The following is a 25,000-nucleotide window of genomic DNA, read 5'->3' as shown; positions in this document are numbered from 1 at the left end:
ACGCCATGATTACTATCAGTCAACATTATCAATATTATCATAAATATAATCATTATTACTGCTATTATGTTAATATTAAATTATCATATCATTATTGTTATCTACCGATCTGATCATCACCAGAATAATCGAAATAGTAATCATAGTAATCATCATCATCGTCGTCGCTTTCAAAGCAGTGTCAAACTATAACTTCAAAATTAACATTTGTCATCAACATCATTGTAATGATTCCTTCACATAATCATAATTACCATCAGCAACATTATCATAAACGTCCGTTATCACCATCATTATCGACTCATTACTATAATCGCCCATCTTGACACCAACACCAGCCTCAGCCAAGCAGCAGCGAGAGCTGCAGAGTTTTTATGTTAATTCGCAAAACTTTTCATCTCCGCCATAGTCGTTGACATCATTAACACCATTATTGCTGTTCTCGTCAAAGACGTCATCATCATAATCACATCATATTTTAGAAGTAGTAAGTGAATGCAATTTCCTTCTGTAGGAGGACATTCAGTGAAATTATATATATATATATATATATATGTGTCTGTCTATATACATACACATAAATACACATTATGGTTGTGTGTGTGTATGTGTGCGTGAGAGAGAGAGAGAGAGAGAGAGTATGTGTGTGTGTGTGTGTGTGTGTGTGTGTGTGTGTGTGTAATATTGAAAGAGTAAAGACAGTAGGAAAATTATGGTAAAGCAAACGATCTTGATATTTGTATTAATGCAAACTTTATTTCGCATACAACGAAGGTCGACTGAAGAGTTCAGAGACTGATCAATATAATTTTATGGAATATGATCACATGAGGTTTAGCTTCCAACATAGTCCCCATTTCCGTGCACACAGTCACTTCAAAGGTGGTGCAGTACATAGATCCCATTGGTGAAGAAACTTTCGGTCTGCTGGTCGAAAATGTTATTAAAAACAGTTATGACGTCATCACTGCGATAGTGGTCTTCCCCCAAATGATTTTCATAGTATAGAAGAGATTATATTCAAGTTGGGCAAATTCAGGAGAATAGGGACAGTGATCCTCAGTCACACGCAGCTGCCTTTGGAAGCAAGGACTTGTATGCTGGAACATTGCCCTAATCAAACAAACTATTTTCCTCAGTTTCCCTAGTCGTTTAGTCTTGTTGGTCATTTGTAAATGCCTTAGCAAGTTGGCATAATCTTTCCATTGATGGTGTTGCTCTTTTGCAGATTACTAATAAACACAGTTCCTTTTCGTCCTGGAATACTGATTGAGAACATCACATTCCCTGCAGATTCAATGACCTCGGCCATTTTAGAGCAGGTGTGGAGGGGTATTTCCACTGCATTAATTGTCTCTTTGACTCTGGCTCAAACCGATGACGTTTTCCTGGGTAAGGAAATGTTCAAGGAAACAGCTGGATCTGCTTCAAACAATGCCAGAACCCTGATGTAATCGGCCTAGTATGCTTTCTATCAGGTGTCAGGAGACGTAGCACCCATCGAGCAGTAACCTTCATCATACCAAGTTCATCGTGCAGAATATTCTCAGATCTCTCAAGGGATATGCGAACAGCATTGGCTATTTGATTTATAGTCAATCGCCTTCCTCCATCAGTATGCGGTGAACACGATCAATGTTTCCTTGGTGGTGGGAACGGCATAACCTTAGGTAATCTTCAAGATTCTTCCTTCCTCTTCTAAATTCAGCCGCCGACATTTACACTGTTGCAGCCATGTCAATCTGACTCTCATTGGAGTCTAAACAATTTTTCTGCAGGCATTTGATAATACCACGATGTCAATTTTGTTTTCTACTTTCATGAAAAGTCGCTATTAGTTACATTTCAAGTCTTCTTTGAACAGTTAGATGGCAGTTGACCTGGAAAGAAACAAAAGGCAGTTATTAATAAGAAGTGTTGAAATTAGTGAAATCAATATTTCACAGCTCTAGCATAAATATTTCATACTCAGTCTATGAAGTTTTCAGTTCACCCTCTTAAAGTTAAAGATGATGTTGATGAAGTGCCATTGTCGTGGTTTATTGCAAATGGTCATAGTTTAGACTAGTGTTTCCCAACCTGCGGTCCGCGGACCCTTGGTGTTCCGCAAAAGTAGAACTAGGGGTCCGCGAACATGTTAAGCTAACAGATCTTTCAATATCCTGGGGTCCGTAGGAAAAGTCATTTAAATAAAATGTGTCTTTGGTAGTGAACAGGTTGGGAACCACTGGTTTACACCACTGGTAGTGATGTTGGATACAGTGGTGGTTATATAGACAGTCTAGTCGTTGGTTGTGTTGTTGTTGTTGTTGCATATGATGTTATATAAATTAAGGCCAAATCTGGTAATGTAGAATTAAGCGCAAAATAGTTTACTAACATAAATCACTTCATCTATTTAGTATATCTTAGACTAGATTTGTAACGTGTAACGTGTAGGGTGTGGCTTGAAGAAGAATGTGCGGATATCAGTAATTGATTAAGCTACCACGTAGATTCTATTGTAATTTTTTGTCGGCATGGTAATGCATATACTTGAAATCGTTAAATATAGTTTCGTATATTAAAATATGTTCATATTTAGTTTCGTCGCTAGCCAATTTCATTTCAAATCTATCTGTTCTTAATTTTATATTTTATTCATGTAAATCGATTTAAGGCAAAGAATAGTTGAGGAACTCAATATTATCTGATAAAGTTGAGAGTTTCGCGTGATAAGAATTTTTTCAAATGTAATTTATTTTCATAAAAAATATATTCATCATTTTCAAAACAATTAGTTATAATATGAGTTTCTAAATATGGATAAACTCCTTCCATCTCTCTGAAGCAAACATTGTTACAATTACTCAAAATTAGAGAGACAGATATTTTCCGTAAAATGTACCTAATGGCCTTTTGAGCTTTGTAATATTACACAAGATTTTCACAACGAAACTATGTTGACATCACAGGTCTAGATAAAAAAAAAAAGGTTCCAATCATACAACGGCTTCAAAACAATAGGCCATATTCTGGTGGAGGCATAATACTGTATTTTTAATATCGTTGTTTAGCTCATAATCGAACAACGCTAAAATGAAAGATATTCTATCAATGACCAATCTGTATTTTTTCTGATACAGTCTATACCAATATATATTTTCTAATGATAGAACGTAGCAGGAAGATGTTGCTGATATCTCCAGTAGCTTGAGGAACTGATCTCCTTCATTTCCGCGCCGTCTCTGATCGCTTAAATTGTGTCTAACATTGCTTATAAATGGTGAAGTTAGTGTGGGATAAATGATGTGTATGCAAGGTTTACTACGGATGTTAGTATGTGAATACTTGGTGTATCCCGATTAAGCACCAATGTGGAACAGCTGCTACCAGAAGCGTAATAATGTAAACAGTGGCTATGTAATAACGATATACACCACCTACTTAGAACTACCTATGCTTTAATAGTCTCTCTCTCTCTCTCTCTCTCTCTCTCTCTCTCTCTCTCTCTCTCTCTCTCTCTCTCTCTCTCTATATATATATATATATATATATATATATATATATATATATATATATATATATATATACATATATATATATACATATATATATATATATATATATACTATATATATATATATATATATATATATATATATATATATATATATATATATATATATATACATATATATATATATATTTACATACATATATATATATATATATATATACATATATATATATATATATGTATATATATATATATATATATATATATATATATATATATATATATATATATATATATATATATATATATATATATATATATATATATATATATACATATATGAATATATATATAAATATATGTATCTATATACATAGACACACACACACACACACACACATATATATAATTAGATTTTTTCGAATTCTTACAACATAGCCATGGGGTTTCATCTAAGTGTGTTTTCGTCAAACTTTATCAGAGAAGAAATATTAGTGATGCTGAATCGGTCTAGAGACATTAGCTCAGATTGTAGAGGAAAGGGGGAGATGGACAAAAGGAAAGATGATAAGGTAGAGAAAACAATGTGCAGAGTACATATAAATGTGCGTGTGTGAATGTGTGTAGCGGGAAAATGTGCGTAAATCAACAATATGAAATAACCATGTGTATGAGTGTGTGTGTGTTCGTGTTTGTGTTTGTGTGTCTGTGTGTATCTATGTGTTCATACAGTTACACGCACACACACATATCAACGTATTCTCGAACATCATATTTCTGTTTGTATATTGAATAAACTCTAGCAGCAGATTATAATTCCCTTCTGTTTCTAATGTATTCAAATAGCTCGATGTTTTTGATCTCTCCCTCCATATATCTATCTGTATATATACATATATATATATGTGGGGGGGGGCAAAGAGAGAGAGAGAGAGAGAGAGAGAGAGAGAGAGAGAGAGAGAGAGAGAGAGAGAGAGAGAGAGAGAGAGAGAGAGAAAGGAAAATTGCAAATACACATTCGTATACATACACACGTACACAGCAATCACACACAGACACACAATACCTTCAACGAATTCGGTTAATTTTTACTTCGATTTTTGAAACTTCGTTACCAGAGGAATATAAAATATAGAATAGCTTTTACGGAGATACGTTATTTTACTTAAAAGAAATGTACAATAATTTAAAATATAGTAGGCTTCTTTTGCTTCTGCATAAATAGAAAAAGCAATTCGAATAAAGTTATGCGTAATTCAGTCAATAATTATACACGCAATATATTGAAAGATATCATTTGAAGAACATTATATGTTATTCAATAAAAATAACAGACATTTATTTTTACTTTACACAAGAACATGAAACAATAAAAACGACGTATGGCACAACTGTAAATGTTTTTCCTATTTTATTTTAAAAATTACATGTCTCAAGTTTTGATTCCATCGTCTTCTTTCTCTGAACCTGAAGTTCTTCCCTGTGACAATTTAGTGCTACCATCAGTGAACCATTAACATGCATGTTTCTATCAAATATTGGTTCATTTTCTGAAAATCACTGTAAAAGACGATCTATATGGTTTTTGACAAGTCCACTTTTATTTAAAATGGCTTTTTGGAGTACCACTTCTCCGCTATCTAAACCAGACATTTGCGGTCACTTAACACATTTTAGGTTTCTCAAATGAGTACTTCCTTATCAATATGTGATTTAAATCGCAGTCTGAGACATTTATAAAATGTTACTTCTAATTGAGACTGATATGTTGTATACTTCAGTCTTCGTTACAAAAATCTGGACACAACCTTTCGCTCAATGTAACATATGTGTTTAACTTTTTCCAGGTACTTTAATAGTTTATTATTTGTACACCGTTGAATTGTAGCCGTAACTCGTTAACTGTTGTGTCGACGTCCAGAAGCGAAGAAGTAGGATCGCCCAAGACGTATAAATAGAGGTAGTCTGACAGTGGTAGGGAGTTGAGTAGCCATCGTGTAGCGGTTGAGTAGAGATCATCCGAATGTGCTAGATAGCAGTACCTTGAGACATAACATTAACTAAATGGTATTTATCAACAGGCATTCAGATTCGCTGATTTGAAGTTCTGAAAGAATATTCCATGAGGTAACTCTTTCGTCCATAAACTATAGAAATGGTGTCAGGTTTTGTGGAAAGGAAAACATCTTTCATAGCTATGTACATATGATGTGATTCTAGATTGATTCTAGGCAATGACGAGGATTGTACAAAAGTGAAGAAACCGTTCTAGGACCTCGATATTATTCTTCATATATTAATGTTTGCCTAAGCGACAGAAGTGCCCAGCGAACTTTTTGGTAAGCAAATCCTGCATAACGAAGATTTTGTTAGATTTCCGGATAACTGACACAATAGATTTCAAGTTGCGTTCGGGGGAGTATCAAAATGACAAGCAATTCCTTACGTTTCAAATTCTCAAGGACATTTGATGCTAACAATAGATGAGACTATCTTTTGTAACCACGAACTTTGTTACCAATTCATAAAATTTTCCTTTCACATATGGATTTCCCATTTATTCGATTGCTATGTAAGTTATAGGTATTCTTAATGGTTTCAGGACAATTACAACAAACAACAATGGTTTGACAGATTTCCTAAATTCTTGTTGCACAAGATTAAAATTTTACACCTTTCTAGAGTAGGTGTCGGGTTACGGGGTAGTGGTACCCTGATGTATGGTTCGTGACAATTAAAATTTTCCATGATATTAATTCTTGTAAATACTTGTTCAGAAAACGTACACTCGGTTGATTCCTTAAGGAAATTAATGCTTCAAGCGCAAGATCTAATAACAAAACAACACTTTTCCTTTCACTTTATTTTCTCTGTAGTAACATTGTTTCGTCAACTTATGATATTGAAGTTTGTTTATGTGACTAATATAGAGTTATGTGTATGTGTGTGTGAGTGTGTATGTGTGTATGCTAACTACAATACTCTCCTATATATATGTACGACAGACAGCTATTCTACGTATAGCATAGACTTCGTAGGGACTTAAACTTGAGCAGGTAGAAGAGTAAAAATAAGAACGTCAATATACAACAAATATTAAGTACTTTTAATACAAAATATGTAAAAAGGTGCCAATTACACAAAATAGAAATAATATCAGGAATCCAAGTGGTTGAATATGTGTTTTACGAATGCAAAAGCTGTTTCTGAGGGTTTTGGTGGTCCAAAATAATGATTGTAAATGGATTCGATCATCGGATAACACCAGCCTCATTCTTCAGGGAAAAAATTTACATTTGAGTTTTTGATAGAAAGGAGATTAAAGATGGAATGATTTTGTGGAGAACTAAGTGTATTAAAAGGAAGTGTTGGAAGGTACTAAGATAGAGAGTAGTGGGAGGAGAAAATATTTCAGGGTTAGGTCTTATTAATGAGGCTAGTAGTAGAGGTGGAAGTTGGATAGAAGAGGGAAGGGTGGTTTAGGTAGCATATGAATGGCAACCTTTGCGTTACTTTGTATGAAGGGTGTAGGTTCTAAGTTTGAGATAATGAAAATGAGAATGGCTATTACTTGAGGGGAATAAGTTGAATGGTTCAGTGGCTGAGGTAGATATTTAAGGTATGTAGAGAGGAAAAAGAGGAGATTGGGGGATAGAATGGGAGATAGGAAGTTGGTCAGAATAGTTAATGAGAAAAAGGAATTGAGGTGGTATTGGAGAGGGTGTTATTGTAAAGAATTGAGTATGAAATGGAATAGAGTGAATGGGGAGGTGTAGAGGTAGATTGGTTAGTTTTCAAAGGAGTGGGGTATTGTTAAGTACTTTTGAAAGTGGGGAGGGTGGAGAGGCAAAGAGGGACGTGGGAAGTAGTGGATAGGAACAATTAGGGAGAAATTGGAAATGTGTGTATGAGAAAGAATAAGAGTGGGGTGGTATTTTTAAGTAGTACGTTGCTAGGTTTGCTTTGCCTTATTTTAAGGTTATTTGGGGTATGGATACATAATTGGGATCACATAGATTTAACGAAGTGTGTATCATCTATGTTTACAAGGATAAATAACATCTGTGAATCTATTAAGTAAAGAGGAGTTATGAAGGCCAAGAATGACTAATGTTTCTATTATACATAACTTACATTTGCTGATGTCTGCATTGTATGGGTGGTGGGGAGGAACTTCACTATGGAGGAGGAGATTTAAGGCTGCTAAGGAGATTGATAATTTAGAATTTGTATTGGAGAAAGCGTTCATGCGTGTACGGTAGCGGCGCTTGAAATCTACAGTCCCGCCGATATATGCCCTTGCTTCTTCGGAGTATGGTGTTATAACACAGCACTTGTAGAGATCAGTTTTGCATAGACAGAAGCCTCCAAGAGTGCATAATTGGGAAACACGATAATTTCAAGTTTAACTACCTGCACCGTGGCTGGCGTTTACTGTCGGTGAGGTTGAGTCCCGTTGGATGTTAGTGGAGGAGAACCTGAAACTCAATTTGTATTTCTATTGGACTGGAGGTGGTATTGCAGCTAGTATTTGTTGTCGCGTACGTAGGGTTGCGGAATGATAGCTTGAGTCTGGCATTATTTAAAAGAGTGAGGTCACTAAGAGTTATGTTAATGCAACTGCGTGGCACCAAAGGCTCGACTGTGGATCATGTAGGCGGGGACTGAAAGAAGCCCGTTTTCTATGCTTACACACACACACACAACCATGTGTGTTTAAATATATATGAGGATATTATTTGACTGCTATACTTAGCATGACGGTACTGCCTGTTAGTACCCTTAATTATAAGTAACATGTGTGTGTGTGTGTGTATATGGGTGTGCAGGTATATATATATGTATATATATATATATATATATATATATATATATATATATATATATATATATATATATATATATATATATATATATATATATATATATATATATATATATACGCACACACATATAAGTGTGTGTATTCAGTGTTGTTATGCGTGTTTGCTCCCCATCACCGCTTGACATCTCGTTTTGGTGTATTTACGTCCTCGTATCTTCGTAATTCGGTAAAAGAAACCGATAGAAAAAGTAGCAGTTCTTACGATATATAAGTACTGGGGTCGTTTCGTTCGACTAAAACTCTCCAAGACGGTTCCCCAACATGGCTTCCGTCACGTGACTGAAACAAAAGATAAATGATAATTTACACACACAGACACACAGACACACAAACACACACACACATATCTATAGGTCGAGATCTCAAAGCGACGAAAATATTTTGACAAATTAAATTTAAATGTTGAAGTGAATCTAACGGTTTTTGTGTGTTTCTAAATGGTTTATAAATACCTTCCACGCTGCAATTGTTTTTGTTTCAGCACACGACCTCAGATCAGGTCACTTGCTATGCAAGTACATCTCCACAATATATATATATATATATATATATATATATATACGCACACACACAAGCACGTGCACCCGTCCGTCCATATACTCTTATACTGATTATTCGTGCTACAGCTTGTGTTTGGTGTAGTTGCAATCTTTAGCTCTGAGAATGAAAGAGAGAGAGAGAGAGAGAGAGAGAGAGAGAGAGAGTGAGTGAGAGTGTGCGTATGTGCGTGTGAGTGTGCTGTAGATTATCTCAATTGTTATTTCTGTCATGTTTCTATATTTCTTTTCCAGCTACTTTTTATTTTTTAATGCTTAGCATTGTCAGCTGCATGTCTACCACTAGCATCACGGTTATGGCACGGTTGTCTAGTTATCATTAATGCCACCACCAATAAATATCCTCTGTGTCCCCCCCCCCCACATTCTTCTTATTATCATCATCTTCAACACCACCGCTTTTAGCATCATTTTTAAAAGAACAATTAATATCTATGACACCATCCATATTCCCGTCATAATATCTCTCAAAAACGGCAACACAAAGTATCCTAATTTGACGCTTGATTGACTAAAATCAGTAATCTAATCTACTAACCTTCCTTCTATAATCGACCCTCTTAAGTAAGGAATGACATATTGGTTAATGCACTTTCATATACCTCAAAACGAGTTTCTCCTATGTATACTAATCTCATTGTTTTGGGTGAGAAACATAAAGAATACCTTATCCGTCACAATTAACTCTTACCATCAATGTAGCTGAAAAATATCTCCGTTACTGTTGCTACCGACACTTGTAAAACGTGCGATCGTGATTGTCATTCTACCACCAACGACATTGCTGTCATCGACTTATTCATCAACATCATCATCATCAACACCACCATCAAACACCACCAACACCAGCGTTATTCTCATCGTCCCCATCTTCATCTTCCTGTTCCTCTCCTCCACATTATCATCCTCTTCGTCTTCCCCTACATACCTTCTGGCGACAGATCACTAATGTGATCTAAACACAATTGATATCATAACCCACAAAATATCACTAACGCAACCACTCTGTAGCAACACTACTATTCAATCACAAAACCATGTTTCATAACCATCTAACACTGCTTTATATATATATATTTTCAGGCAGACACACACTACCTCTTCGTCATCACAACGGCCAGCCTGACCACACTATCATTATTACAAATAGTGTGGTTATCATAATCATTATCACTATTCGCAATACCAACATTATAATTATTGACCATTACAGCACTGTTACCTTCCAAATGCCACCGCTGCCACCACCACTACGTCAATATTACAATATCACAACTATGCTACTAACACCAGAACCTCAGAACCTAAAACACAGTCATATGGAATGCAATATAACACTGCTACTACTTTAACAAAGTAACCACCACGACCAACACCACCGCATCACGGTAAACTTACTGCTATTACAAACATATTAACCCCACTATAACCACATTACGATCAGCATAACTGCAATACCGAGGTGATAATTACAGTGCTATTATCACAACTTAACTTGCAGTAATAGTACCATATATGGTTACACAAAAAAATCATCAGACCCAAGCTATTAAAAGGAAAACAACCTGCAACACAACCAACGCAGTAATACCACATCAAGACCAGCTGTATTATAGCAATATTTCATGCACCACAAAAGCACTACCACTCACAGCACACCATGCTAACACCATAACAACTGTACTAAAATCACAAGACCACCATCAACACCACAACGGTACTAGTGCGACTGGAAGAACGATATCACAACACTATGACTATGATAGCAGAACTAACTGGAACATGAATTATCAATATCATCGGTGAAATCAGTGTTTTTGAAACATTTTTGGCCTATGAACCGTTTTTAATTCCTAGATTACTCTACAGGGCCTCTATAGCCATTTCTTACACATATAAACGTGTTCTTACTCTAGAAGAATAAGCAATTCGTTGTACATACAATTTTAACAATAAAATTGCATATGGAATCCCAAAGGCTATATGATACCACCCCAGTTGAAATGTGTGAGACGGGGATAGTCGATTAGATCAACCCCGGTATTAATAATAATCCTTTCTACGACAAGCACAAAGCCTGAAATTTGACGGGAGTTGCGGTAGTCGATTATATCAATCCCACAAACACAATGGCTATACATGTGAGAGCCTGGCTGAATTGATGCGAGTAAATTTTTCGTTAGTCTCCTCTACTCTTCCGAATCAGTCTGCTAAAATTGCTATGCATCTCTTCGAAATGTAATAGCGCTTCTCTTCTAAAGGTAACAGAGCAGAAATACGCAGCATCAGTCATTGAGTACGGAATCGGCGTATATACCCATTCCAAACTTATTCTGTCTCCACATGTTCCCTCAAAACTATAACCCTGTTCAAGAGATGAAGATGAATCTATTCCCATTACTAGCTTACTAGCCAGCGAAACAATTGTCAATCCTGCAAGAAAGGAATGTCAGTCAACGTGACAAAAACTAAGCCTAAAGGTCATTGATCGCTCTCTTTGTGTGTATTGGCATATATCCCAGAGTATAGTTGCTTTGTCATTTTCAGTGGACTTTTCTTGGGGTATACCTACGTCCTTCACACTTCACAAATCGAACGAAAGCATTATACCTTAGAGACCATATACTCAGATAAAGACAATATATGTAGCGCTAAGTGAAACATACCTGACCCCACACATATTGGATACAGAAGTACCTATGTCATATTATGTACTAAAATACAACTGAGTACATAATTCGGAAATAAGGAAGAGTAGCGCTTTTCGTCAGTAAAGATCTGAATGTAAATGTCCTATTTTCCCCACTCCAGCACTGCGATATACTAGTAATACATGATTAACCTTAGTTTGTTCATAAGCATTATCCTCCGTTCTCTTGATGCGGCTAACATCGAAGATTACTTCAGAAATGCTTTGTTGTTCATAAGTCAAACACTGATTCCAAAGCATAAGCCGATGTACTTTTAACAAAGGAGTATATTTTTTTTCTATTTTCAGCTGGCTTGAGGTCCAAATCCCAACCGGTGATTAAAAAAGAAACTGAGCAGAATGGATACGAACGCTCTTCTCGATATTATCATTCAACAAATAATTACTCGTCCAACTACGGTAAATAATATACCCTAATCTTTACCACCAATGCAGACTTCATTTTCAAAGGCTATTTTCAACCACAATATTGTACGTTTATTTGTATATAGTTGAAAGGGGGCAATGCACACAAATATCTTTAAACACTATGCATCTGATCACTGTTGCTGTTCTTCGCTGCTAGTAGTAGTAGACATTTGAACTCTTTTTGACCGATCCGATCCCACTCCAAAAAAAAAAAAAAAAAAGTACATGAGCCGTTCTTCTTCTTCTTCTTCTTCTTCTTCTTCTTCTTCTTCTTCTTCTTCTTCTTCTTCTTCTTATTATTATTATTATTATTATTATTATTATTATTATTATTATTATTATTATTATTATTATTATTATTATTAATATTATTATTATTTCATATATTTGCCACGTAGGCGAAAGATGACGGGTAAATACAGAAATACAGAGGCAGGCATAAAGTTTTGGAGTTTACATATAATAATGAAATGATAAATAAATAAAAAAATAATGATAATAATCGCCAAGTACTCCGAATTGAAAGTGGACATGTCAAGAGTCTATGGAACGCGAGAGTATAATGTTAAAGTGATACCAGTGGTGATCGGAGCCTTGAGCTCAATCTCATTTTAGCTTCAAGTCTTCTTAAGGCAACTGAAAATCCCATGCAAGATTGATGTCTTGCAAAAAGCAGCCTTATTGGGCACAGCGCATATCTTAAGGAAGCGTTATCTATCTGAGGTCCTTGTTGCGACTAAAGACTCCGGTGCATATTTACCTACACTGTATTACGAAGGAATAATAATAATAATAATAATAATAATAATAATAATAATAATAATAATAATCCTTTCTAGTAAAGGCACAAGGCCTGAAATGTGGTGGGAAGGATCAGTCGACTATATCGACTTCAGTATTTGAGTGGTATTTAATTTATCGAGCTTGAAAGGATGAAATTCAAAGTCGTCCTCGGCGGAATTTGAACTCTAAACGATGCAACGGGCGAAATGTAGCTAAGCATTTCGTCCAGTGTGCTGTAATAGGCGGAAGGCTTGAAAAGTGGAGGGATGTGGCTAGTCGATTACTTCCACCACAGTGCATATCAAGAAGATATTCCTCAACCCCGAAAGGATAAAAGCAAAGTCAAGCACGGCGTCATTTGAGCTCAGAAGGTAAAGACGGACTAAATGCCGCTAAGAGTTTTGTTTGACGAGGTAATGATTCGTCCAGCTCTCTTCGTGATCGATCTCATCAATATCAATACTGACAATGACACTGCTCTGAACATCAATGATAACACTCTCGGCTGACAAACATAACTAGCAAAATAGACTAGGAAATCTTTAAGAATAGTAAGACAATCATTATTTCTATCATACCCTGTCATCATCATCATCATCATTATCATCATCATCATCATCATCGTCATCATCATCATCATCGACATTAACAGTAGAGACAGCGTTAAAAGTAGCAGTTGCTTTACTGGTGCTAAAATTTGGAGTGTCACTAGAACTATTTTCATCATCAGTATTAAGCATTATCATCGTAATCAATATATGTTGATATCTTCCATGTGTATCTGATCCTGCAGCTGTCAATAAAATAATGTATGTACAGTAATGGGTTCTAGTTAACGGACCATAGACCATCTCATCATGTGCATAAAGCGATTCCAGTGTTTGAAATCATAAGAAATTATTACTGAGAGTAGTGAAAGACCGGCAAAACATCTTATTTTGTCTGTTTACTCTCTAAATTCAATTCTTGGTCATTTGTTCTTCTGCTGATAATAACATTCCTACTTATGAAGACGACTAATTTGTCTATCAACCAATGTAAGAATGCATTAATGCCAGGGTTGACCATCACCAATTCACCGTTACCCTCAATTCAGTTGGCTTTGATTCCATTACCTGAGGTTAGACGGCTTTTGTATAACACCGACATTTGTTGAAAGGAAAAACTAAATTATTATACATTAAAGCAGTTTGAAGTAGCATACTTACTACGTCAGAGGCGACCATGTGATTTTTTTTTTCTTTTGTTCATTTCTCTTTATGTACTAATTCTGAAAACTGTGTTACAGAATCTACAGTTCTCCCGTTCAAACTAGAATACAAAAGTACACAAAAGATGTCATTGTTATTTTATCATACAGTAGTCGAAGTAGTGTTCTAAAGGAACACGAGACGATATCTTGGGTTAAAATAAGACCGACCAAGGTAATAGGCTTGCATTTCGTCACGTAAAAAGGCAAGTTTTTGTTAGCTAACCGTTGTCTGGTACTAGGTTGGCGATGCGCTTAAGTTTGCGATTTGGTCTAGTTGGAAACTCTAGATGAATAGTAAATGTAAGTTATGAGCCTGATGGAATTCTTATACAGGAATAGAGGAGAAAAGATAACGACCGCCTACATGAACTCCACCTTTTATTATAGGCCAATGTCGTAACCAAGGGTGTATTGGCTTTAGGTAACTGCTGCTGGACCGAATATGTGGCTGATGATGCAAGGACATGTGTTGGGGATTTGAAATCTCGACAGATTCTTGATCAATACATAGGTGTGATTTCTTTTTATACGTTTTGTTATTCTCTCATATATGTATTTTTTTAAGAGCTTACGTTTTAGATGAAGCTGTAGTCCTGAGTTAATCAGAGGGCAAGATTTAACGCCTGTTCTACGGAAACTTTTCCAGGCGCTTGCAGACGGCTTGCAGTCTTGTCAAATTTAACAGTGATTCTTACCTTTGAGTTTTCTATTGAATAGAGTAGATTATTAACGATATTCGCGGAGAAAATCTGAGCATCAGAAAACATCACCCGTTTGGTCTATTTTTGAAGGACTATCAGCCTAGGGTTTATCCACAATTTCCTGAAACGTATATATGCATACATACACACTTACACAAATCCACACACACACTCATACAAACGGTATTATAGATTAACTGACAGACAAGCAAACAGATATAGATGGATAGACTGATAGTAGTAGGATATTGATGGAGAAAATTAAAGTGGTTTAGAACACTTATTCGTTATATTAAAGATATCAATAACTTCAACCTAATAGCAAAATTAATATTGTTGAAAGTGTAACAGGCGAACACGCGAACACCTTGACAATCAGAAAGTCATAAATTAGTTAATTAAGTTAATTAGTTAACTAGTTACTTAGTTAGTGAGTGAGGTAGGTAAGTAGAAGTAGTAGTAGTAGTAGTAGGAGTAGTAGTAGTAGTAGTAGTAGTAGTAGTAGTAGTAGTAGTAGTAGTAGTAGTAGTAGTAGTAGTGGTAGCAGCAGTAGTAGCAGACGCTGCAGCAGCAACTACGGCGGTGTTTGTGGTGGCAGTGGTGATTCCTAAAAAAATACGGCGTGCTCATTAATGTAATGCCCTGGATGACAGTTCTCCTGGATCCGGAGTCAAGTAGGCCTAAACAACTGTGACAACTACGAGAGCGGAAAAAGTGGTTATATAGATGATGGCGAGAAACAGCAACAACCACCACAACAATAATAATAATAATAGTAATAATCATAATAATAATCATTCTTATTACTATTAGTATTTCTTCTCCACGCACAATGCTTCGGAAAGTTTTGGGGGAAGGGGGCTAGTCGATTACAACGACCACAGTGCGCAAATGCTGCTTATTTCATCGACACCAATAGGATGAAAGGCAAAGTCGACCTCGGTGGAATTTGAACTCAATACGTAGCGACAGACAAAATACCGCTAAACATTTCACTCGGTTTGCTAACGATTCCGCCAGCTCGTCGTCTTAATAATAATAACAACAACAATAATAACAACATCAACAATAATCAATAATAATAATAATAATAATAATAATAATAATGATAATGATAATAATAATAATAATAATAATAATAATAATAATAATAATAATAATGATGATGATGATGATGATGATAATAATAATAATGATTATAATAATAATAATTACAATAATTACAATAATAAAAATAATGATGATAATAATAATAATAATAATAATAATAATAATAATAATAATAATAATAATAATAATAATAATAATAATAATGTCACCCTCGCTGTACCCCTGTGCAAACAAAATAAGTTGTTGCTGTTATAGTTATTACAACGATCATCACTATTATTTATATTTGTGTCAAATGTTGGCACATTTTGCAGATTCGAACAAGGTGGATAGTCGATACAAATGGCCCCTGGACTCGTCAGGCACTTCATTTTATCGAGTCCTGGATAAATGAAAGAGGATGCTGAGCCTAGCAGAGCTTGAAGAACATAATGAGTCGGAAAAAATGCCGGTAGGCATTTTACCCTTCGCTCTGACTGTGTCAGCTGACCAGCTTTATAATAATAATAATAATAATAATAATAATAATGATAATAATAATAATAATAATAATAATGATAATAATAATAATAATAATAATAATAATCCTTTCTAATATAGGCACAAAGCCTGAAATTTTGGTGGAGGGGCCAGTCGATTAGATCGACTCCAGTACGCTACTGGTACTTAATTTATCCACCCCGAAAGGATGAAAGGTAAAGCCGGCCCTACCGGCATTTGAACTCAGAACTTGAAGACAAACGAAATACTGCTAAGCATTTCGACCGGCGTGCTAACGATTCTGCCAGCTCAATAATAATAATAATAATAATAATAATAATAATAATAATAATAATTTCTACTATAGGCACAAGGTCTGAAATTTGGGGAGAGGTGACTAGCCATTACATCGACCCAGTCCTCGATCGGTACTTATCTTATCAACCCCGAAATGATGAAATGCATATGTCGTCTCCGGCGTAATTTGAACTCAGAATGTAAAGACGGACAAAATGCTGCTAAACATTCTTCCCGGCTTGGCAACAATTCTAACAACAACGACAACAGCATAAACAATAGTAGTATCACCAACAGCGATAGCAGCAACAGCGTAACAGCAGTAACGGTAGCAGCAGTGGCAGTAGCACCAGCAGCAGGTGCTACGAAGATGTCGGGGGCAAATGTTGTAGTATGGACAGCATCAACAACTGCAGTAGTAACAGAAGCTGCAATAGCCTCATTATCATCATTATCATAATCAGTATTATCAACCTCATAACCATGACATTTGCCAGATAGAAATAGCAACCAATTCTCTCTTAAATCAAAGCCTACAGTAAAAATTCTGGATAAATATGAGATAACGAGAAACAATGATTATTACCTGATCATAGATAAATAGATCCAAATGCACTAACACCCTAACAAGACTGACGGCCAAAACATCATCATTATTAATAATCAGACCAGCATACTAAAAAAGAAAAAAAAATGCAGTCTCAACAAAAACAATATCAACAGAAATAATAGAGCCACCACGTGGTCACTCAATCTGCTAGAAATAGTAGCAGCACCTACTTCAAAACACGTCCTGCCACTTCGATATATTTATATCTCGTGAAACGACAGTACGATCAAAGTTAAAATGATGATGGTATGCCGGTTGACGGTTGGGTCCAGGAGCAGAAAGAATACAACCACAACAACAACAACAACAACCACAACAACAACGACTACTACTACTACTACTACTACTACTACTACTACTACTACTACTACTACTACCACCACAACCACCTCCCTCAATGCTACTACTATTACCACTACTACTACCATTGCTGCTGCCGCTGCTACTACTACTGCTACCACCACCACCACCACACCAACAACAACAACTACTACTACTACTACTACTACTACTACTACTACTACTACTACTACTGCTGCTACTACTACTACTACAAAGAGAACAGTCTCGCCTGTAACCAGATAGAAGATGCATAAAGAGTAGCAGCAGCAGTAACACGAACAGTAGTACTGATATTATTTGTAGTAGTACTAGTAGTAGTAGTAGCAGTTGAGCCAGTAATGGTAGTAGTATTATTAGTAGCAGCAGCAGCATTAGTAGTGGTAGTAGTATTAGTAGTATCAGTAACGGCAGCAGCAGTTGCAGTAGCAGTAGTGGTAGTAGTAGTATTAGTAGTTTTAGTAGTAGTAGTAGTAGTAGCAGCAGTAGCAGCAGCAGTAGTAGCAACAGCAGCATGTGTAGCAGCAGTTTGAGCAGCTGTAGAAGTAGTATTTATAGTTGCTGTTGTAGTGGTAGTAGCTGTTCTTCTGGCAACAACAATAGCTGCAGTAGCAGTAGCAGCAGTAGCAGCATTATAGGAAACATTAAAACTAATTATTGTAAGGCCGTAAACATCGTCAACAACTGCAAAATAGTATTTGCGGTAGTAATAAAGCCTAGGGCTGTAATAGAATCAATAAAAGCAGTAGTGGTATCACCGGCAGAAGTCCTGGAAGCAATAGTAGTAGCAGTAGCAGCTGTGGTGGTACCATCATCATCATAATCATCATAATTATCATTAGCAGCATCAGCGGCAGCAGCAACAGTAGCAGTAGCAGCAGCAGTAGTAGAGGCAGCAGCAGTAGCAGCATCAGCAGTAGTAGTAGTAGTAGTAGTAGTAGTAGTAGTAGTAGTAGTAGTAGTAGTAGTAGTAGTAGTAGTAGTGGTGGTGGTGGTAATATCAGCAGCATCGAGAGCAGAAGCAGTAGCAGTGGAAGTAGTAGTGTTAGTAGTAGTAGTAGTAGTAGTAGTAGTAGTAGTAGTAGTAGTAGTAGTAGTTGTAGCATCAGCAGCATCGGGGGCAGCAGTAGCAGTATTATTATATTATTGTTGTTATTATTATTATTATTATTATTATTATTATTAGTATTATTATTATTAGTAGTAGTAGTAGTATCATTAGCATCGGGAGCAGCAGCAGCAGCAGCAGCAGCAGCAGTAGTAGTAGTAGTAGTAGTAGTAGTAGTAGTAGTAGTAGTAGTAGTAGTTGTAATATTCAGCCGCATCGGGAGCAGCAGCAGCAGCAGTAGTCGTAGTAATAGTAGTTATAGTAGTCACAGCAGCCTCTGCACCAGCAATAATAGTACAAGCAGTATTATTATTATTATTATTGTTTGTAAGGCGGTGAGCTGGCAGAATCGTTAGCACGCACGGTAAAATGTTTGACGGTATTTCGTCTGCTGCTACGTTCCGAGTTCAAATTCCACCGAGGTCGACTGTACCTTTCATCCGTTCGGGGTTGATAAATTAAGTACCAGTTGAGTACCGGCATCGATGTGATCGACTGTCTCCTTCCATAAAAAAATCCAGACCTTGTACCTATAGTAGAAAGGACTGTTATTATTGTTGATAATAGTAGAAGTTGCAGCAGTAGTACTATTAGTATTAGCAGCAGCAGAAGCACCCTGCTGCAGCAGTAGCTATAGAAGCAGCAACAACTGCAAGCGCCGTATGAGAATAAACATTAACAGTCAAAAAGAAAAAAAAGCAATCTCTTAGAAGGATAAACACAGCCTTTCGAAATATTAATCAAACAGTTCGCAAATTACATGTTGCAAATAATCCTTTCTACTAAAGGCACAAGGCCTGAAATAATGATGATGACGATGCAAATAATGAGAGGAAGGATTCTTTGGATAATGTAGCCTTAGATACCGGAACGGCTCAGATCATAGGTCTGCTGATAAAGACTGACATAGAGCTAAATATAAAAACAACATTATCTATCAACAGTGGAGACAACATCAAGAGGAAGACTCACAACTAAAATAGAGCATCGCAAAGTAGTAATAGCGACAGAAATATTATAATTGATGCAACAACTTCAGCAAATATGAAAACGATATTAGCAACAATAGCAAAGGCATGCGTATTAACAGCTTCAGCAAATATGAAAATGATATTAGCAACAATAGGAAAGGCTTGGGTATTAGCGGCAATAGCAACATTGTTACTAACAATTGCAGCATCGCAAAGGATTACAACCAAAACATCCCAGGCAATCAATGTTGATAACAAATTCTGGGAGGACAGCAATTTCGGGACAGTGGGTAAGTCGATCACACGAACCCGTGTGTTGAACTGGCACTTATTTCATCAACCCAAAAGGATGAAAGGCAAAGTCGATTTTGGCGTTATTTGAAGTGAGAACGTCGAGAGAGAAGGAGTGCAGGTAAGCATTTTACCCGGTGTGCTATTCCGCCTTATTGATAGCGTCAATATTAATTTTAAATTTTGGCACTGGGCCAGGTTACATCATACCCCTGTGTTCAATTGCTACTTATTTTATCGATATCGAAAGATTGAAAAACAGGATCGACCGTAGCGGAGATTGAATTCAGAACGTAAAGATGGACGAAATGCTGCTAAGCATTTTGTTCGGTGTACTAACGACTCTGCCACCTTGATGCCTTGAATGATAGCATTATATTAGCAACGAAGACAGCAATTTGGACAAACATGCACTTCATGAGTGATGGCATCAGCATTAAAAGCAGCAAAATATAACACATGCAACGTTAGCATCAGTAATCGCAACAGCATCAAAATTCCTGATTTTTTATTTAAGGCACAAAGCCAACACTTTCTTCAGGAGGGTGTTAATCGATTACATCATCCCCAGTACCTGAATGGTACTTTATTTTATAAACACTGGTAGGATGAAGAGCAAAGTTGACCTTGGCCGGATTTGAAATCAGAGTCTAAAGAAATACCGCAATGCATTTCGTCCGACACTCGAACAATTCTGCCAATCCACTGCCACAAACGCAGCAATTATAGCAAGAACACGAATAGTAGCCAGTGATAAGATCAGTAATAGAAAGAGTACGAGTGATAGCTGGTGATAGTAAAAGGATTAGCAACAGCTGCAGTAAAAACAATACTGAGAGCTATATCATCAGGATTAGCAGCTGTTTGAAACCAAGGTAGTAGCGGCAGTGGAGGAGGACTCAATGTATCCTCTTGAGCTGCTAGGGAAACAGCGATATCTCCTTCAAATCTAGCCCTATTGTCTTGAACAAAAATGCTAAGATATATTGGATAATGAAATGTTGTAGCTGATAAAAGAACTAGATGATCATGTCATGCCGAAAAGACCTTTAATCATAGGTCTGCTCAGTCACAGCGGATACAGAACGAAACAACATCAACAACAGTAACAACAGTATTCTCAGCAATATTTCATAGAAACAGCTGAAGTAGCTACATCATCTACACAATTACTAATACTAATAAAAGTGCATAGCAAGAGTAATAAAATATTAGCAACAGAACCAACAGTTGACTGTAGCAAAAGTAGAGGCAACTTTATCAACAACGGTATCAGCCATAGCAACATTTGCCTCAGCCTATAGCAACAAGGGTAGACGGAGTGGCGACCTCAGCGAGAGTATGAAAAAACAAACATAAATAACACTAACAACAATATACAGGTACATCAGAAGCGATCGCAACACGGACAACAAAACCAATAGCAATAGCAACGTTAGCATCAGATTATAGCGAGAGAGGCAGTGGCAGCAGGAACAATAGGAATAGCAAAACTATATTAGCAAAAAACTGTATTAGCAACAATTTATAGCTTTATCATCAGCATCAACAGAAACAACAGAATTAGCAACATTAGCAATGATTTATAGCAACAGCAGCATCAATTACCACAATGGCAATAAGGCTAATAAAACCAATAGTTCTAGTATTAGGAACAGCATGAATAGCAGCAGCAGAACCCAAACAACATGATTCGCTGGGCTGTTTAAGATGCTCGTAGTAGCTATTAAGTTTACTAGTGAAGCCCTACCACTTTACGAAAAGGGTCAAACTAGATTAGATCTATGTATATACTTTCATGAACAGGAAAAACATGAGTAGAATGTGTTTTGATTATAGGTGTACTCGAAAAGGGTTAGCCAAGGGCTAAATGACAGTAATAGTGAAAGCAGCTGTATCAGTCGTTGTAGCTGCAGTAGAAGCATCAGCACGAACAACAATAAGGGAAGTACCAATAATGTGCCATGAACAACAGCAGCAACAATAGTAACAGTAGTACTACCAGTAGTAATAGTAACGGTAGCAGTAGCAACAATAACATGTAAGAACATTAGCAGCATTAGCAACATGTTCTGCAGCAGTAGCAGCAGCCGCAGCAGCGGAGGTGGCAGCAGCAGCAGCGGTGACACAGGCTACACCAGCCGCAGCGACGACAAGCTCAGTAGGTGAAGCTGCAGCAGCAGCAACAAGAAGCAACAACAGCAGCAGCAAAAGCAGCAGCAAAATCAGCATCATTATCAGCAGCAGCAGCACAATCACCACTGCTACCGCCACCATCACCACTATCAGTAACAGCAGGCACAACCACAACCACAACAACAACAACAGCAGCAGTATCGTCTAGCTGACAATAAACGCGATGTGCTAAGCCTCCGTACCAACGGATAGCTAGCTCTACCTGTGGCGACACACATCAGTAGGAATACTTGGCATGTAGATGAATGTAGTAGAAGTCGACGACAACGACGACGACGACGACGACGGCGACGACGACGGGAGAACAACAACAACAAAAACAAAAAAAAAACAAATAATACGAGGACGAAATACCCTCCCTCTCTTAATTATCACACACATAAAAAACAAACAAAAAAAAAAGAGAGAGATGAAGTGTGAAGAAATAATAACAACTGGAAGAAACTATTACTTTAAAATCTAAACTAATGACAAAGTGAATGAGCAAAGTGGGATACATTTATAGAGAGAAATACAGAGTAAAATAAATAAATAGTTTGGAGGAATTTACTTAAAAGTGAAAGTGAAACAAGGTAAAAAGAAAAGAAAACCGCAAAGAAGGATATACAGGAATTATTATCATTACCGTTACTACGATTGTCAAAAGAAGTCAAAGGGATTTATAGAATATTTACTAAGCGTTATATTAAAATATTGTAAAAAATACATACATACATACACGCAAACTTATACAAAAAAAGGTAAAAAATATGTAGTTATACATATGTGCAAAAGTAAATAACATATACACACACACACGCACACAAACACAGTCTCTCACAAACATACACAGATACATACATATATATATATATATATATATATATATATATATATATATTTACACATACATATATATTTACACATACATATATACAAACACACGCACATATATACTTATATACATACATAAATATGAAGAAATATATAAGTGTGATAAAATAAGCTACCCCGCCAATAAAAAAAGCTAAAGAACAAATGATAATATATTGTTGCAGTCACACCAACTCCCATATAAATATACACACATAAGTGTATATTAGTTGATATAAGATATGAAATTCAAGTATTAGCATCAATAGGTATAGAAGTATTACTGTTAATATTAATTATAATATTTTAATTATATATACTTAAGGATTTATCTTTTATCTTCCTTTATATATATATATATATATATATATATATATATATACATAGATAGATAGATAGATAGATAGATAGAGAGAGAGAGAGAGAGAGAGAGAGAGAGAGAGAGAGAGAGAGAGAGTGAGAGAGATAGAGAGAAAGAAAGTGAGAGAGGTGGACAAATAGATAGATACAAAAATAAATAGAAATAATTTGGGAAGGCAGTAAAAAGTCTGAAAAATTTAAGTGCAAAATGAAAATTTTGGTTTAGCTTCAGAAGAAAGAACGACAAAAACGAAGTTCTTTTATTTCTTTTTTTTTTAATTTTTCGAAACAGTTGAAGTTTGTAGGCGATGAGGAGAATAAAGAAACCCGATACGGAATAAAATGTTAAGTATATTAAGAACACTTAGTGGGGAAAATGAAAGCATACACATGTATGTATATATATTTATATGTTAAATTAAAATAGAAAATCAGACGACATCCACCTTACCGGGAGTAAAAGTAACACAAAAAGTCTACACTCGTGGAAAGAAATTACATAAATTCAAAGACCAGTTGTAGAATTTAGTCTATAAAAGCAAAGATTGAATCGGAATACTATATATACTTATAAATACATATTTTATACTTTCTTGCCCAATTACTGTATATATTTGTATATACCACATACCTAAACATATTTGTATATACATATAAGTATATATGTGTGTCTGTACATACATACACAATTAACAAATATCCATACACATAATTTCGTTTAATTATATGTTTATTAAAATATTTGTCTATGTATATGTATTTATATATATATAAAACATAACATATGCAAAGCTACTTGTAAGTAGGCAATATATCGTTGGAAATTTTCACATATTGATATATACATATATATATATATATATATATATATATATATATATATATATATATATATATATATATATATATATATATATATATATATACATATATATATATATATATATATATATATATATATATATACACATATATTCTTCTATAGAATAATTCCACGAGGCTTAATATAAAACTCTATAGAAGAATTCACTTATTCATTCACACACACAGACACACATACACACACGTCACACGCGCATATACATACATATATTATAAATAATTATCGTTTTATTATAAATATTGAGAGATACACACAGACTATACGCATATATTCATTACTAAATATATATGTACATTCATTCATTCCTAGGATATTATTAATTACAAGACAAACGCACACACACAAAATGACCATAACTACACTTGTGTGTTTCCAGGCTTATTTCCACTTTGTGATGTGGGCAGGTAAGTTGTATATGTATATATTTATACATATATATATCTATGCTTTTATATATCATTTTAACATTGTTTTCTTTCCCCAAAACTTATTGCTTCTGAAATTAAAAAAAGAAACAAAAAAAAAGTGTTGATAACACTGTTTGATTTTGAAGAAGTTAGTGCTAACTAATTATAATTATATATGTCCGTATGCGTTCCCTTGTATGTATGAATGCCTATATATATATATATATATATATATATATATATATATATATATATATATATATATATATATATATATATGTATGGGTGTGTGTGTGTGTAT

General features: G+C 35.5%; 1 protein-coding gene and 1 long non-coding RNA gene across 3 annotated transcripts in view; one reads left to right on the top strand and one right to left on the bottom strand.

Moving 5' to 3' along the window:
- Window positions 1-736: 736 nt before the first annotated feature.
- LOC149136008 (uncharacterized) overlaps window positions 737-25,000 on the bottom strand; it is a 35,663-nt gene continuing 11,399 nt past the window's right edge. Inside the window, exons 2-3 of one of the 2 annotated variants that reach the window (XR_016241456.1) lie at window positions 17,269-17,358; window positions 737-1,880 (exon numbers count right to left, since the gene is read on the bottom strand). This is a non-coding gene — a long non-coding RNA (uncharacterized LOC149136008). The remainder of the gene's footprint in view (window positions 1,881-17,268; window positions 17,359-25,000) is intronic. The other variant, XR_016241457.1, reaches the window with a different exon arrangement.
- Window positions 19,420-25,000, top strand: part of LOC106875874 (opioid-binding protein/cell adhesion molecule homolog) — a 976,605-nt gene continuing 971,024 nt past the window's right edge. Inside the window, exon 1 of the mRNA XM_089350590.1 lies at window positions 19,420-24,696. Within this exon, the coding sequence (XP_089206716.1) occupies window positions 24,639-24,696 (58 nt within the window). The 5' untranslated portion in view covers window positions 19,420-24,638. The remainder of the gene's footprint in view (window positions 24,697-25,000) is intronic.

This window comes from Octopus bimaculoides, chromosome 4 (assembly GCF_046866305.1).
Source record: "Octopus bimaculoides isolate indiv1 chromosome 4, ASM4686630v1, whole genome shotgun sequence".
Taxonomy (NCBI): domain Eukaryota; kingdom Metazoa; phylum Mollusca; class Cephalopoda; order Octopoda; family Octopodidae; genus Octopus; species Octopus bimaculoides.
This window is presented reverse-complemented; position numbering and strand designations above follow the sequence as displayed.